This window comes from Sceloporus occidentalis, unplaced genomic scaffold (assembly GCF_023333645.1).
Source record: "Sceloporus occidentalis isolate IW3139 unplaced genomic scaffold, rSceOcc1.0.p SCAF_1, whole genome shotgun sequence".
NCBI lineage: Eukaryota > Metazoa > Chordata > Lepidosauria > Squamata > Phrynosomatidae > Sceloporus > Sceloporus occidentalis.
In genome coordinates, this window is record NW_028316981.1 from 292,372,933 (window position 1) to 292,390,346 (window position 17,414).

Consider the following 17,414-nt stretch of genomic DNA (forward strand, 5'->3'; position numbering starts at 1 on the left):
ATGCTGGCTCTCTAATAAGAGTTAGAAAGCCAAATTATCCTTCAGTGAACAAGTTAACTAATGAAACAAAATAGTCAGATATAGTGTGATATTACACTGGGACAATATGTGGGAAGGGGAATACTGGGAGCACCAAAATGGCACCCAGATGATTTCCACTTTTTGTGTTACATTGTTCAACCTTGACACAACAAACCTAGCACAGGACAGAAATCTATCACCACATGTGCTCCTACCACTGAAGATAAGGAAATGCCAAAACTGATGATAAGCCACCACTCATGCTAACTGGCAAAACTGGACATGACCTTGTGCAGGTAGAGAAAATACAGGGGCCCAACCTGATCTTCACCTGCCTAACTGTCTGACTCTTCTGGAATCTTTCCCAAAAAAGGTGGTTCTGTGGAACACAAGGGACAATTCAGCTGGAGCAGATTCTGAGATGGTTTACCTCCATCCAATATCCCATAAACCATATGAACCACCCCTATCAACTTTCCTCTTATGGCCATGCTAAGGATTATGACAGTGGTAATCCATGCATGAACCATGAATACAACAGTACAACAGCTAGTGCGAAGAGATAAAGAAAACTACTACAAAGATCAATGCAAAGAAATAGACGAGAACAACAAAAAAGGAAGAATAAGAGACCTAGTCCAAAATATATGGGAAATCAAATGAAATTTCAAACCGAGGACCGGGATGATCTGGGACAATAACAATAACATAATTCAAGACCAAGAAGGAATAAAAAGACAACACAGAAGAGTTATATAAAAGATGACAAAACGAAGGATGTATGGAATGAAGAGCCATATGAAGATGAGCCCCAAATTCTAAAAAGTAAGGTGGAAACTGCAATAAGGGAAATGCCGAAAAATAAATCACCAGGAACAGATGATATTCCAATCAAACTGCTGCAATCCACATTGACATAGTCAACTATAATGCTAACTAACATAAGTCAACAGATATAGAAAACAAAACGATGGCCAACAAATTGGAAACAATTGATATACATCCCCATCCATGAAAAAGGAGATATAAAACATTGCAGCAATTATAGCACTATAACATTACTCTCCCATGCAAGCAAAATTACGCTCAAAATTATGCAACTTTGGCCTGTTACAGACAGCCAAAATAAAGCTGCTTCGAGTCACAGTGGAGGTATGGTGTTTCAATGATGCATGCGTCCTAAGAGTCCAGAAGTCGCACCAAAGCCACGCTCCAGATTGGAGCGTGGCTTTGGTGTGGCTTCTGGACTCTTAGGATGCATGCATCATTGAAACACCATACCTCCATTGTGACTCGAAGCAGCTTTATTTTGGCTGTCTGTAACAGGCCATAGACTCCAACCATACATGGAGAGAGAAATCCCAGAGGTCCAAGGAGGATTCAGAAAAGGAAGAGGCACTGGGGAACACATTGAAACATACAATGGCTAATGGAGCATATGAGGGAATTCCAAAAGAAAATCAGCATGTGCTTTATAGACTATAGCAAAGCCTTCAACTGCAAAGATCATGCAAGGCTTCGGAACGCCCTTGAAGACATGGAAGTACCAACACATCTGATAGTCCTGATGAGAAGTTTGTACTCAGTACAAGAGGCTACTGTCAGTACAGAAACACAGAAACAGGATGGTTCCCAATTGGCAAAGGGGTCAGACAAGGCTGCATCCAATCACCCTACCTGTTCAATTTATATGCCGAACATATTACGAGAAAAGCAGACTTGGACATAGAAGGAGTGAAGATAAGAGGAAGAAATATCAGATACAATGACAACACCATAATACTAGCAGAAAACCTCACAGATCTGATACAACTATTAAGCAAGATCAAGGAAGAACGTGCAAAGGCAGGCTTGTTGTTGAACATACAGAAAACAAAAATAGTAACAATGGAGAATCTGCATAAATTAAACTTAGACAATGAAAAATAGAAGTAGTAAAAGAATTGTCATACCTGGGATCACACATTGGAGTTTCTAGCCTATATAAAGCTAATACATAACTGCTAGTAAATAAAAATAACTAAAGATCCCACAGTTAAGAAAGAACATAGGAAGAAAATCAATTCATTCAAGATGTGGTGCTGGAGAAAAGCACTGAGGATTCCATTTACAGCCAAAAAAACAAACAAATGGGTCCTAGAGCAGATCAAGCCAGAGATCTCCCTGGAAGCCAAGATTACAAAACTCAGGCTGTCATATGAGTAGGAATCTGTCAAGTCAGGCCCCTATGTGAATGAATCACAAAGTACAAAGTACTCTATCTTGGCTGGTACCCACTTTCTTTGACCTTCTGCATCTCAGAATAGCCAGTGTCAAAGATGGGCTTCCAATAATTGTTGGACTACTCAACCATAGAATATCACTTCCCACATTTCTCCTTTAAAATGTGAGGGGAAAACAAGAGAGAAACAGTTAACATTCCAGTGATTGGCAGTTTTTTAATTTTTTCCTCACAGACATTCCACTGAGCTATTCTTAGTCATGCAGACTCACTGTTCTGCTTCTCCTGCTTATTGCCAAACTACATGGAAGACTGACTGCAAACATACTAGGCCCAAGTACAAACATGTCTTTCACTTATTTAATCTGATTAATATCTCAACCATTCCACTATGACCATATGACAATGCTTTTCAAGGAAAACTGGATTCCTTTTTACAGATAGATCTACCAAGAATGCAAACTGTTATTAAACCTAGAGAATTTTTCAGACTCAAATAGATTTTGAGGGTCGTCAGAATTCCATAACCCATTAGTTAACCTCTTCTTAAGTAATTTCATCACTGCATATACTAAGATTTTCCTTTCCAACTGATAAAGGATGAAAAATTACTCCCATGGTGAAAGATATGGTGGCAGCTACTCATGGATATGTGTTGCAGTGGAGGGAAAGATGTCATAACATCTCGTGTATAAAGGTTCCACCTTACCTTTTATGTTTTTTAAAAAAAACTACTCACACAAAGGATGCACTCCTTTCTCAGAATCATTAGATACATTTTTATGTCCCTTCAAGGCAGCTGCTTACTTATGGTGATCTCATGAATTTCTCCCCTCTGAACCCCTGCCTTGAGTCAGTAATGGGCTGGATAAGGGAAATAAAACTCAAGCTGAATCCAGAGAAAACGGAGATACTTGCCATAGGTTCCTTAGGCCCGGGGAGGGAAATTTGTCCACCTCTCCTTGATGGGGTCACACTTCCCCGAAGGATGAAGTTCGCAGTTTGGGAGTACTTCTGGATCCGTCTCTACGTTTGACATCTCAAGTGGATGTGACAGCCAGAAGTGCTTGGTACCAACTTCGGTTGATACGCCAACTGCAACCCTACCTCAACCGAAGGGACCTTGAAGCTGTAGTACATGCTCTGGTAATCTCTCGTCTCAACTTCTGCAATGTGCTCTACATGGGGCTACCCTTGTATCAAGTTCGGAAGCTTCAACTAGTGCAAAATGCAGCAGCCAGGTTGGTCACTAGTTCTTCGAGACTTGACCATATAACACCCATTTTGAAAGATCTACACTGGCTCCCGATTAGCTTCCAGGCACAATACCAGGCGTTGGTCATTACCTTTAAAGCCCTACATGGCTTGGGTCCGGGTTACTTACGGGAGCGCATCTCCCTATACAATCCGCCCCGCACTCTTAGAACAAGTGGGAAGAACTTGTTGGAGATACCATCATCCAAACATGTTTCTACGTCCCTAAAGGCATTCATCATAGCTGCGCCTAGACTATGGAATGGACTCCCAGAGAAGACCCGCCTTGTTACATCCTTAGAAACCTTTAAGAAGGCAGTAAAGACAGAGCTCTTCCACCGCGCTTATCCTCCTGACCTCCTTTGAAGATCACTAGTATGGAACGAGACCAGCTGACCCCGTGATTGATTGATGTTAATGTTTTTAGATTCTTATGTTTTTATTTTTTACTGTGGTTTTAATGGTGCAGTAACTAATGCTGCAATATTGTAATTGTAATTTTAACCTTGCTGTGATCCCGCTTCGATCCATTGAGAGAGGCGGGAAGATAGAAATAAAAATTATTATTATTATTATTATTATTATTATTATTATTGATTTTCTTAACCCAAGGAATACTCAGAAGTGATTTGCCATTGCTGTCCTCTGAAACATATTCTACAGCACCTGGCACTCCTTGGCAGTCTCCCATCCAGGTTCTAACCAAAACTAATCTTGCTTAGTTTCTACATTACCTCACCATTTTTCTCTACTAAAAAGACCATTCAATGAAACATGATTTCTGTAGTCTTTACTACGGGATATGATTTAGCCTGTAGATCTCATCACATTGGCGAAGCAACTTGATATTAATGGATACCCCGTGTTCTCACTATTTTCCTCTAATACTAATATTGTTTTGAGCCCTCAGTAATTTCCATGACATGGTTTCTTGCCCTATGGGCTCATAATCTAAATTAAGACAACCAAAACAGAGATAGTTGGACAAGTCCAGTGATTAACAAAGAATAATAACGAAGGTTTGTGTTAGAGTTAATGATTAAGAGCATGGGTTATCAAACTCCTAAGTTCCACCTAAATAGGGCAGAAAAAAGAAGTAGCAGACATGTAGATTATGTTCCATGAAGCCTAGATACTGCAAACTAAGAGAAAACCTGCACACAAATTATAAAGAGCATGATCTATTTATAGTAGTACATTGGCACAAAAATATTCCTGCAGCTAGCAAATGTTTTATCAGCCTACTTGTTTGCACTTATCCAATTTGTCACAGTCTGAGTTGAGCAACAGGACCAAAAAATAACTCTGGCACAAGGAATTATTCACTCTAGACAAATGGCTAACTGAAAGGCCAGTTACCTAATACATAAATATCCTACCTACAATACTCTACCTTAAAGTGTAATTAACACCTTTGTCCATTAGCAAATTCCTATCCATTATAATAGGCAGGATGCAAGCAGAAAGAGTACTGAAACTTTACAAGGACCTGCACCATCTCACTGTCTCACCATCTCACCGCCGGTGTAAAGGGAAGGCTTTGTAATAATGAGTTAGTCCCAAAGTGCAATAATTCCCCACAAAAAAGGGAACAAGGCATTCACTAATTTATATATGAGAAAGAAGTACACTTAAAATCAGCTGCCTACACCTAGCAACACTATTTTCACTGGTATTTTAACCTTGGTTGATAGAATAGCTGCCCAGACCCAATCCTGATGTCTTTCCTCTGGTCAAACTGGAGTCCAATTCAGGCATTTGCATAGAGTTAAAGTAATCCTGTTTCCCCAGCTGCTACACCTAGGAAAACTTTTTCTATATTTGGAAATACTCTATGCAAATGGAAACCAGTATGTTTTAGGTTCCTTGATGGCATGAAGCTGCTCCACGCATACTAGAGGCTTTCTTCTTTAGACTGCTGTTCTCCATATTACAAGAATGATAACAGAGAGAGAGAGTGAAATGTTATGCTTCCCCTCCTTACATATTCACTTAACACTATGTGAGATGCCTGAATAAAACTTAAAAGGAGTAACAGAATTCTATGAAAGTAGAACAGGAAGTGGGTGTCCTTTGTGCTTGTGTGTGTCAATATTAAATTCATTAGTTGGAAATCAAGCTCTTCTCTTGAAGTGACATACCTGGTTTGACAGGTGCTTGGCACCAGAGTACTTGGTGGGTGCGAAATGTCCGTAGGCATGGCATCTTCACAGTCTTCACTTTGTGACAGATCACATTATTGAAAAGGGGACTGGAGCAGCTAGTAACAACTGTACGCAGGAGGCCTGCCATGTTGGCCAAGATCCAGGATCACTTTGTTAAAAAGCCACACAGCTGTCCTGTAGTTATACATATTAAAATTTTCATTTTTATCAAATAATGGCACAAAAGACTAGGAAAGCACAATGTATCTGATAACGTAAAAGTTGTAAGACACATCCCTCCTTTCTATATTCCTTTTCGAGAAATAAAAAAGACCCATGGACTTTTCTTTGTGAATAAATAATATTTAGCAACCTTCCTAGACCTTTTGCATCTTAGGAACCTATATAGAAGACATTTTTAGTAAAAGCACAATATAACTCATATTTTGCAATAGTCTTGATGCAACATTAAATTATTAACTATTCTGTCCTAGACATGATTCTTTAGAACTATTTCTACCTTATTTTAGTAGAAATTTGTAACAAAACGAACAGAGTGGACAAGACTATGATTCAGTATAAGGCATCTTCTTAGATTCCTAAACACATCAATGTCATACAGTCCTTAATTTTAACATTTTCAGATATGCCATTATTAACTTTCAGAGACTTACAGAAGATTTTTGGTACAATCCAACAGCAATGAAAATCAATTGAGGCTTTTAGCCGGTATTTTCAATGGGATTTAGATGTCATTATTAGCAAGCTGGTTAAATCCAGCAGCTTGTCTTTATGATGTTTCTCCCTTGAAAATAAATAAGATAAGATTAATTATATTGCAGTCTTTATCCTTGAAAACAAAGACAGTCAATAAGGTGATATTTTAAAAACTAAATATAGATGATAACCTATGCCACAGATTTCTGAAGAAATACCATATGCTGCACAATGTCATGCTGGTACCATCCAATAATGCATGGCCCATGTTAATGAATTTTTCCACTTACAATCTAACCAGTGTTACTGGAACCATAGTAACATCTGAAAGATTAAATGTAGCAGTTGTACAGTACATAAGAAAGTATATTCCCACTGCAACAAAAAAATCATTGAATTAAAGATTCACTAGTTGAAGAAATGAGATACAGTAGTCAGTGCTTCACTTTGCAATACAGGAAGCACACAGAGGTGCCTAACTAATTTGCCATCCACAATTATTTAATAATCTGTAACTGGAAACATTCACTTGACCTCAGAGGAAAATCAGCACACAATCATTCTAATGCTACATCCACAAAATAAATCAAACACAGGGCAACATTTTTGCTGCTACTTACTTAAAAAAAAAAGATACTTCTGAAAACTGATCCTTGTTATCAAGCTACCACAAAAAATAAAAAGTTGTAATAGCTCAAGATGTTTCTGCTTCCCCCAACTAGATGAACAAGTAACAGAAGTTTCCCGCAGGCAGAGTTTCTAAGGAAACTGCCATAAATAGAAAACACTTAACACTGTAAATCAGGCTTATGCCACGTACTCAGAGGATACTCAAAACGTGTAAGAATATACTTTCCCTGAACAGAAAGTAAGTTAGTATCAATTGCAGCACACACACACACCCTTGCCCTCAAACATATAAAAGAGTGCCCTCAAAGGAATAACCCACATTAGGAGTAGCCAAGGCATTACCACGTCTGCAGGAAACACAAGAAGAAAGAATCCCCATTCATTAGCAAGTTCCCATTGGCTGGTTGCAGAAGGCAGCATGATGCATAATTTGCACCAGCCACACATGATTGGATACAACTGCTTATCAATCCTCTGACTAGAGTCAACTTCATTCATTAAAGGGATGGACTTGTGAAAGCTGTCTCTGAGTCATGCACTTTTAATTTATGCAGCCTGTCGCTACTGTCCAATCAGCTATCAAAGCACACAATTCAACTAACTTATCCTCTGAGTACATTCTTCTTAATCACTAGGTTGTGAAACTAGAGAGCCTAACTCCTGTGTTGTACATGCAATCCTGTCTACTGATTATATCTGTTTTGTATAACAATATAATACCTCTGGGTACATTTTTTGCAACTTGTCCTTTGCAAGTTACCCTTCTCATTCATTGGATACAAATATACTTAAAGCATGACAGTTTTTTGTTTCTTTCATGCTCCCAAGGAAATGTTAGCTAAATCTCACTGTCTAACATTATTGAACAAGAGAGACTAGTGCAAAAGTAATGTCGCTATGCCTGTATCTACAATTTTTAAAGGAAATATAAAATCCATGGGCTCCCCACAAGTTGGTAGATGACATATATAGTGTGCCTCCACATTCGCTGGAGTTAGGGGCACAGGACTCTCATGAAAATGGGACAAGTGCAAATAAAAAACCACTATTTTTTACCTGAGAGAACACCTCTTTAGGAATCTCTTGGTCCTCCAGCACTACTCTATGGTTAACACCTGCCAGAGGATGACTGTAGAATTGCACTGGGGGACCTACAAATGCCTAGAGAAGTGTTCTGTCTAGGAATCTCTAGGTCCTCCAGTGCAACTTTTGATGGATATTGGCCATAGAGTTGTGCTGGAGGAGCTAGAAATGCTTAGATAAGTGTTCTCTTTAGGAATCTCTAGCTCCTCCAGTGTGACTTCTGGAGGAACTGCACTAGAGGACCTAGAGGTTCCTAAAGAGAACATAATAATTAAATCCACAAAAGTCAAAACCACAAATGTTGAGGGACAATTGTACTACTGTTATGAAAGCATATACTACTGCTACTATTATTGTGGCAGCTGCTCACTTTTCTTTCCTGTATAACACTTGCCACTTCTGAAGTCTGCAATACAAGATATGGAAATAGGTGCCATGTAAGAACAAAATCTGTTAATGAAAGAAAGATGTGTATGTGCAAACCACAGGGAAGAGTTGGTGGACACGTGCCAGGAAATTGTTGGCAGACAACTGGAGTGCCTTAGCATGTGCCCCAAATATGTTGAAGACATCAATTTTACTGCTGGATAGAACAGCAGAATAGTTGAATAGCTGAAAAACAGTACCTTGATTCATACTGAGGAGAATAGCAAATAAGCAAATTAAAACAGATACAGATTTAAACACACACACACAAATAAATAGGTACATACAAGAAAGCATTGCTAAAGGGTAAGTAACCTGTAGAATTAAGAATAATTTTCAAAATATATCATTAAAAGGCAAAAATACAAAATCAGTAGAATGCCATACTAAAAGCCTTTTGCTTTTAAACTGACATTTCCCTCTGTCTTGTCTAAATTAAGCTTCAACTTGTTCATCCTCATCGAGTCAATTACTGGCAATAGACATTTGTTTGGATACAAAACAGATTATGAAACAGAAATGAATTTTGCATTTAGACTGGGTCCCATCTCCAAGATGTTGCACTATGCTTGTCTACACAAATATAGATCACAGAATCATAGAATCACAGAGTAGGAAGAAACCACAAGGGCCATCCAGTCCAACTCCCTGCTATGCAACATACAGAAAAGCCCAACCGGTTCATCTGCCACATGCCACATGCCTTCATTTCCTTCCTCTCCCTGCCTGCCAAAAAAAGGCACTCTCAGCAGGTGGCCATCCAGCCTCTGTTTAAAAACTTCCAAAGAAGGAGACTCCACTGTCAAATAGCTCTTACTGTCAGGAAGTTCCTCCTAATGTTGAGGTTGAATCTCTTTTCCTGTAGTTTGATATTCCGAAAGCTCAAAAAATCCAAAACACTTCTGGTCCCAAGCATTTTGGATAAGGGAGACTTAACTTCTCACATGCAAAGAAAGGCCTCATTAAATCCCGAACGGTCCAGCTGAGTGGCTCAAGCAAGGTCACCTCCTGTGCTTTTGACCTCCACGTAGCAGACAGGCAGCTGTGTTGACTTTAGCAACTGCTGCAGGTCTATTCGGACAGAAGGAGGGAGAAACTAGCTCTCACTGGCACACATTTTCCTCCTTTCCGTTTGTTTTTGCTACACAGCAGGAAAGCCCCTTAAACCAGCATGGCGTCGCAGTTTCATTGTCGGACGATGGCCCTGGAGACCAGGATTCGATTCCCAGCTCAGCCACAAAACCCACTGGGTGACCTCGGGCAAGTCACACTCTCTCAGCCTCAGAGGATGGCAATGGCAATCCTCCTCTGAACAAATCTTGCTAAGGGTTGCCTCAGGGTCTCCGTAAGTCAGAAGCCACTTGAAGGCACGCGACAGCCACACACACAATCAGTGGTTCCCAAACTTTGGTGCTCCAGATGTTTTGGACTTCAGCTGTATACTAAGCAAGGCTTCTGGGGTTGAAGTCCAAAACACCTGGAAGACCAAAGTTTGGGGATCTAGCTGGTTCATCTGCCAAATGCCATCCTGTTTTCCTCCCTCCCCACCACCACCACCCAAAAAAGTCTTCCTCTCCCTCTGAGACAATGCTAAGCTCTGAGCCGAGACAGTGCCAAGTTTTTTGGAGGCACTAGTTACCAAAAAAGAGGCCTTTGTGGATGCCACTGAGTTGCACAAGAGCCAAGGAGAGAGCGCAGGGGACAGCCCAGGCCACTACTTCTGCTGACTAGGAACAATGAGGGAAGCAGGCAGGGAAGTCCTTCTCCTATGACTTGGACAGGCCTCACCTGTCACTGAAGTTTGGAGCCTGGAGAGAAAAGCTTGGAAAGGATTAACCTCTGCCTTTGAATCTGGTTCCAGAGTAAAAAAAGAGGGGGAGCATGGGGTTCCTTTCCCCAATCTGGCTACGAACTCCCCCCCATCCCTACAACTGTGAGGGCCATGAAAAGACAAATAGGGTGAAATGGTACCAGCCTTTCCTGGCACAGTTCCCTGGGGAGAGAAAGTTGGCCACAGCAACCCCCTTTTTTAGCCCTTTTTCCCTGTCCTGCTGGGGAGAAATCCTGAAAAGAAGCGCTTCTTTTACAAGAAAAGCACACACACACAAATGATTTTCCTGTTGTTGTTCTTGTGTGCCTTCAAGTCGTTCTCCTACTTATGGCAACGCCAAGGCAAACCTATCATGGGGGTTTCTTGGCCAGATTTCTCCAGGAGAGGTTTGCCATTGGTTTCCACTGAGGCTGAGAGAGTGTGACTTGCCCAAGGTCATCCAAGGGGTTATGTATAGATAGACAGACAGACACACACTCACTCACAAACGCACGCGCACACACACACACACACATATATACACATACAACACACACACTATATATATACATATATATATATATGCATGCAGCACACACACACACACTATATATGTATGTATATCTACAGTAGAGACATGCAGAACACACACACTATATATATATATATATATACACATATATATATGCACACATACACCTGCAGCACACAAACACACACACTAATCTGTCTATCTATCTATACACACAGAGAGAGAGAACTCCTTCGTCCTGCGACATAAAGGGGGGGGGGGGGCAGAGAGGTCTAGGGAAGGGGCAAACAATAGCCCTTCTCCTTACCTGCAAAGCGCCCTTTTCCCCCTGCTGACCTTCCCGGCTCGCCGTAGCCGGCGCGAGACTGGAAGCCGAGAGAGATTACAGTAATATTAAAAGAGAGAGAGAGAGAGGAGCGAGCGCGAGGCCCCGGCCAAAAGGGGCGGGGCGCCAAGGGTGCGGTCACGTGGGGGGAGGAAGGCGCTCGCTCCCGTTCTGTCTCTCTCTCTCTCTCTCTTTGTCTCGAGTCGACTCTCGCAGCTTTGGAAAGGGAAGGGGGCGGTCCTTGTCCGGCGGCGCGTGACGTCACTCCTTTTCGGACCGGCTCCCGAGTGCGCATGTGCGGAGCCTTTACAGACACCTCCCTCGGGCTTTTAGTATCGGACCTCGCTTGAACGGCCGCGCGCCTCAATGAATTCTGGGATTTGTAGTTTGTGGGAGCTATATATAGTCTTCTCTGTCAGAGAGAGTTCTTAGCCCACGAGAAACCACAGATCCCAGGATTCCACAGCCGTGGCTGGCAAACCGTGGTCAAACTGGGTTATTTCTGCAGTGTAAATGGCACTATTAGGCTTTTATCTCACCCTGTGGCTGCTCCATTTGATGGAATCCTGGGATTTGTAGTTTTATTTTGATTTTTGTTTTATAAATCACATCTTCCCTTCAGTTTAGCAAACAACCAACCAAAAAAAGTGCCACTTATTTATCTTTCTTCTCATAAATCTCATTAAATCTTTAATTAGACATTTCCGTTCTGTTCTCCTCACACATTCCTCTTTGTCCATTTATAATTGCTCCACAGTCCAGTTTCCATTTAGGAGGAGCAGTTCTTCTTTGGCTTTTTAAGCTTTAGCTTTCAAGAGAATACGATCTCGGCTCCTCACTCTGCCATTATTGGCTCCCTCCCCCGGGATTTGTAGTTTTACAAGGCCTTCGGCCTTTTATGACAAAGAGCGCTGGTGCTTCGCAAAACTACAAATCCCAGGGCGCTGTAGGGCGACAGAGCCATGGCAGTTAAAAGTGACGCCAAACTGCCTTACTTCTGCACCAAGCTTTGGTCCTCCACAAATGTTTTGGACTTCATCTCCCAGAATTCTAGACTGTCGGCCAAGCTAGCAGGGGCTTCTGGGAGCTGAAGTCCAAAAATGTATGGAAGGCCAAAGTTTGGAAACCATTGGTGCAGAAGTCGCCATGGCAGTTAAAAGTTTGACGTCACTTAACTGCCATTTGCGCAATCGCCGTGGGATTTTTAGTTTTGTGAGGCACCTGTGCTCTTTGGCGTGAAAGGCTGAAGGCCTTGTAAAACTACAAATCCCAGGATTCCATAGGATGGAGCGGCAGCGTTCAAGGCAGTGTCAAACAGCATTATTTCTACATTGTGTAGACACCCACAAAAAGTGGCTGAGAGAGATGGTTAAGGAGAAAGACTGGCCTATTCACAGTATGCAGTTATAGTGGTTATTACTACACATGTCCCGCCACATTCGCTGGGGTCAGGACCCCCATGAATGTGGAATAACCACAAATAACAAAAACGCCATGTTTTTACCTGAGATGACACCTCTCTAAGAATCTCTAGGTCCTCCAGTGCACTGGAACAGACACTGACCATAGAACTGCACTGGAGGAGCTACAAATGCCTAGCGGAGTGTTCTCTCCAGGAACCTCTAGGTCTTTGAGTGCAACTTTTAGTTAAAGTTGACCACAGAGTTGCACTGGAGGACCTAGAGATTCCTAGAGAGAACATAGTAATCAAATCTGTGAATAATCAAATACGCAAATATCAAAGCCGTAAATATGGAGGGATGAGTGTATTCTAGTTTTACTACCTTGGTTTCATCCTATGGAATCCTGGGATTTGTAGTTCCGTGAGTCCACTGGAGCCCTATGGCTGAGACTTCTAAAATGCCTCTCCCTATACTTCAAGTCCCAGGCTTCCCCAGGATGATACAATGGCACCTGAAGTGGAATCATTCCACTATAATTGTGTAATGGGCACATGGTTGCATTGATAAGGCAGAATGATGAATGTTGTATTTATGTCCATTCCTTCCCTCCGTCCTTTTTTTGTTTGTTTGTTTTGAATGCCCATTCCCTGTTCTCCAAAAGTTTAGCTAGTTTTCAGCTGTGTGCTGGCTGGGGATGATGGGAGTTATCATCCAACATAACATGGAATAAAAGCTGACATAGAACAAAGTCCTGTGAACATCAGATAATTGAGTGAATAGTGGAGCCTAGTCACTAACTTACTTAAACACACTGCAGAAATAATCCAGTTTGAGACTGCTTTAACTGCCCTGGCTCAGTGCTGGGAATTCTGGGAATTCTCTGATGCCACATCATCCTACAGTTCCCAGGATTCCCTTGCACTGAGCCAGGGCATTTAAAGCAGCCTCAAAATGGATTGTTTCTGCAGTGTTTTAGACCATAGGCTTCATCTCTGTTTTGCAGAAATAATCCGGTTTGACACCATTTTAACTGCTTTGCTTAGTGCTGTGGGATTTTAAGAGTTCTGGTTTGTTGTGGCACCAGAGCTCTCTGAAAGAGAAGGCTAAATGTCTCCCAAAACTACAGCTTCCAGAGTTTCATAGCATTGAGTCGTGGCAGTTAAAGTGGTGTCAAACTGCTTTATTTCTACACTGTGGATGCAGCCATAATGGTCAAGGGATTAAGGCAATGGCAAATGTAATGTCTGTAAATTACATTTTATACATATATATATATATATATATATATATTTCACCCAGGAAGTCTTCCTCTTCAACTCTATTAAATATGCTCAGAATATCTATTTTTATTAGATTCTGAAAATTATTTGCTTTATGGTTGTTTTAGTTTGCATCATGTTTCATATTAAATTAACTAGGCACAGATGGATTGACTCAATAAAATCAATACCAATGGTTTGACTCAATAAAGAAAAACTACAGCCCTGAATTTGCAAGACCTGAACAGAGATATTAATAACATTAAATTCTGGAGATTTCAACTTGACAGCACATAAAATAACAGTATGCCCAGTTTCTATAAAGCATGGAATAAACAATTTACTGGTTTTAAGAAAAAAACATTACGCACCCTAGTAATCCTCTTTTCTTTCTGGGAAGGAGTGTTTCCAGCTTCTCCCCAGAGATTCAGATTGGGAGAATTATTGTGAAATAAAGGTGTTTGGTGCCAGGAGGCACATGTTGTGAACCCAGTATTTTTAAAAAAAACTTTATATTAAATTTGAGAATTCAGACATTAAACAAAGACATACTTTAAATACACATTATGACTCAGTGATTGAACAGTGTAAAACAATAATAATAAAAATAAGGGTAGGATCATTAGGTCACTGAAACAAAAGGGAAAAACGTAAAAAAAAAAAGACCACCTCAAATATGGTCTACTTTTTCCCCCTAACCCCACATCACAGCTGTTCTTTCTTTCTTTCTTTAGACATTAAATACAGGTTTATGCAGCTCTGCATAGATAACGCTGTGATCACTGACCATGTTCAGAGGCCATTTTTCTCCCACCAAATAAGTGCTGAAATTATCCATAAGTCCAGGGCTGTTGCCACTCTGCAGAAACTTATTTTGATGTGTTTATTTCACTTGTATGCTGCTGCCTTGCTCCCAGAAGGGACTCCAAAATGGCTCACAGATACAAACATTTTAAAAAACATTACAATAAAAATTCTCAATCGTTAAAATAATCTTAAACCGGTATAAAACCACACATAAGGCTAAAAGGCAGAACCAAAACACACACCCCACACCAATGTTACTCTCAAAGGGGCTACAAGATCCCTTATAAAATAAAGCAGTTTGATACCAATTTAACTGCTATGAGTCAGTGCTACGGGGTTCTAGGACTTGTATTTTCATGGGGCACCAGAGCTCTCTGACAGGGAAGGCTAAATATTTCACAGCACTAAAAATCCCACAATTCCATAGCACTGAGTCGTGGCAGTTAAAGTGATGTCAAACCGCTTTATTACCCCAGGATACATTTAGATTTTAGAGACTGGCCACAAGAGGGCTAGAGCCGCAAGCCTAGACAGTGACACCTCCTTGGATCAAAATTAACTGAACCAGTGCTCAAAAGTAACTAGTTAGCTGGAATGAATGGCTTTCATTTTTAAAAAAAAAAAAGTCATAAGTTACATTATGATTCTAACTTGACAATTAACATTGCAATGGAACTTCACTTTCCCCCAGTGTAACTTCAATTTTTGATACCTCAGTGCTGGAGAATCTGTTGTTCACTAGGGTCCAAAACACACTGCAGTAATAATCCAGTATGAGACTGCTTTACTGCCCTAGCTCAGTGCTAGGGTATCCTGGGAATTGTAGTTTATTGTGGCACCAGAGCTCTCTGACAGAGAAGGCTCACAAAAAAGCAGTCTCAAACTGGATTATTTCTGCAGTGTGTTTTGGATCTAGCTTCACTCCAGAGCTTTAGAGTTATTTACAATTACAATTCCACGGCCTCCAAGTTATTAACTGCCATTACAGTTACAATTTTAGGCTAGTTTCTTTCTAGTTTCTCAAAAGTAACTCAATTAGTTACATAAAAACTTGCCTGAATGTGGTAGGACTAATATAGCACGAGTCAGCATTTTGAAGCGTGTGTTATTTTCCTACACTAATGGAGGTTAGACTAGAACGGTGATTCCCAAACTTTGATCCTCCAGATGTTTTAGACTTCAGCTCCCAGAATTCTTGTCAGTTGGCCAAGCAGGCTGGGGCTTCTGGGAGTTAAGGCCCAAAACACTGTAGGACCAAAGTCTGGGAATCCTTGGACTAGACTAGGGTACACACCAGAAAGAGGCTGGACTTAGTGCCTGGGAGATACACATGTATATAAGGGAGAAGCCTCAATATACAGTGTGGGTTTTGTTGGTTGTGATGGTATACTGTATGATGTATTGCATGTCAGTCAAGGCACTCTTGTATACAGAGAAACTAAAAAGAAAACTGCCTCCATCCATCTGGCATCTAATTTTTCTGCTTCTGGAGGGAGAGAGGATATTCTCCAGCCTGCACAGAGCTCTGTGTTGCTTCCTTGGTGGCCATCCAGGTACACAGCTTCGGCATGGTGCAACGCAGCTCACGCAATCACACTAACAATGTCATATTGAGGATAGAGCAACGCTTGTTTTCTGTTGCTCCTGAGAATAGGACATGGAGCAATGGATGCAAGCTACAAGAAAGGAGATTCAAATATGATTCTATGATCTACAATCCAAGTCTACTTCCTCATATTTATCTTGCAAATGCATCTGAGGAAACAGACTGAAGTCTAGGAAAGCTCACGCTGCCAACTTCTTTCTTTAATGACTCTCAAAGGTGCTACTAGATCTCTCTACATAACGGTGGTCCTCAAACTGTGCTCTTTAAGAGCTTTTGGACTTCATCTCCCAGAAGCCTCAACCATGTTGGCCAATAGTCTGGGATTCTGGGAGCTGACATCCAAAATCCCTCAAAGGGCACAGTTTGGGGGCCTTTGCTACAGACTCACACGGCTATATCTTTGAATCCTATCACAAACATTACAGTTCCAAGAATTCCCTAGCATTGAGCCAAGGCAGTCCATGCCATTATTTCTGCCCAGGACCACACATAACAACCATTTTTTTAACCCTAAGAACATCCTTTCCCATTTTTTAAGGAGCATGGGAGATAGAACAGAGAGGTGGGAAGGGGTCTTGAATCCACCTGAGCTGAGCAGGAGGACAAAGAGGACCATCAGAGAGGCAGGGGAGAGTTGCACAGGACAAGAGGCTACTATCAGAACAGAACCAGGAACAGAATGGTTCCCAATTGGCAAAGGTGTCAGACAAGCCTGCATCCTTTCACCCTATCTGTTCAACTGGTATGCAGAACATATTATAAGAAAAGCAGGCTCAGACACAGAAGAAGGAGGAGTGAATATAGGAGGAAGGAATATCAACAATCTGAGATATGCAGATGACACCATAGTACAGTAGCCCTTTCCTATATGCGGGGGATCAGTTCCGGACCCCTCCACATATGGGAAAAACCACAAATGCTTAAATCCAATTATTTTCTATAGAGCCCACACCATTTTGTCCTCTGTGGGCAGCCTTACACGTAGGCTCAAATCCGCATAAGGCAAGCCTGCATATGCTGCAGGCACGCTGTACTAGCAGAAAACCTCACAGACCTGGAACACTTACAGTACTAAAGAAGCTCAAAGAAGAAAGTGCAAATGCAGTCCTTAACTTGAACATAAAGAAAACCAAAATAATGACCACCAAGGACCTTCACAAGTTAAACCTAGATAAT

The 17,414-nt window shown here is 41.2% G+C and overlaps 1 protein-coding gene across 2 annotated transcripts in view; it reads right to left on the reverse strand.

The window, feature by feature from the left end:
* Window positions 1-11,362, reverse strand: part of NNT (nicotinamide nucleotide transhydrogenase) — an 80,108-nt gene extending 68,746 nt beyond the window's left edge. The window contains exons 1-3 of one of the 2 annotated variants that reach the window (XR_016277790.1): window positions 11,146-11,362; window positions 6,315-6,445; window positions 5,638-5,835 (exon numbers count right to left, since the gene is read on the reverse strand). Coding sequence is in view for 1 of the 2 variants with exons in the window: in XM_089495852.1 (XP_089351978.1) it covers window positions 5,638-5,788 (151 nt within the window). In the remaining variant the exon portion in view is untranslated. The remainder of the gene's footprint in view (window positions 1-5,637; window positions 5,836-6,314; window positions 6,446-11,145) is intronic. The other variant, XM_089495852.1, reaches the window with a different exon arrangement.
* Between the last annotated feature and the right edge of the window lie 6,052 nt (window positions 11,363-17,414).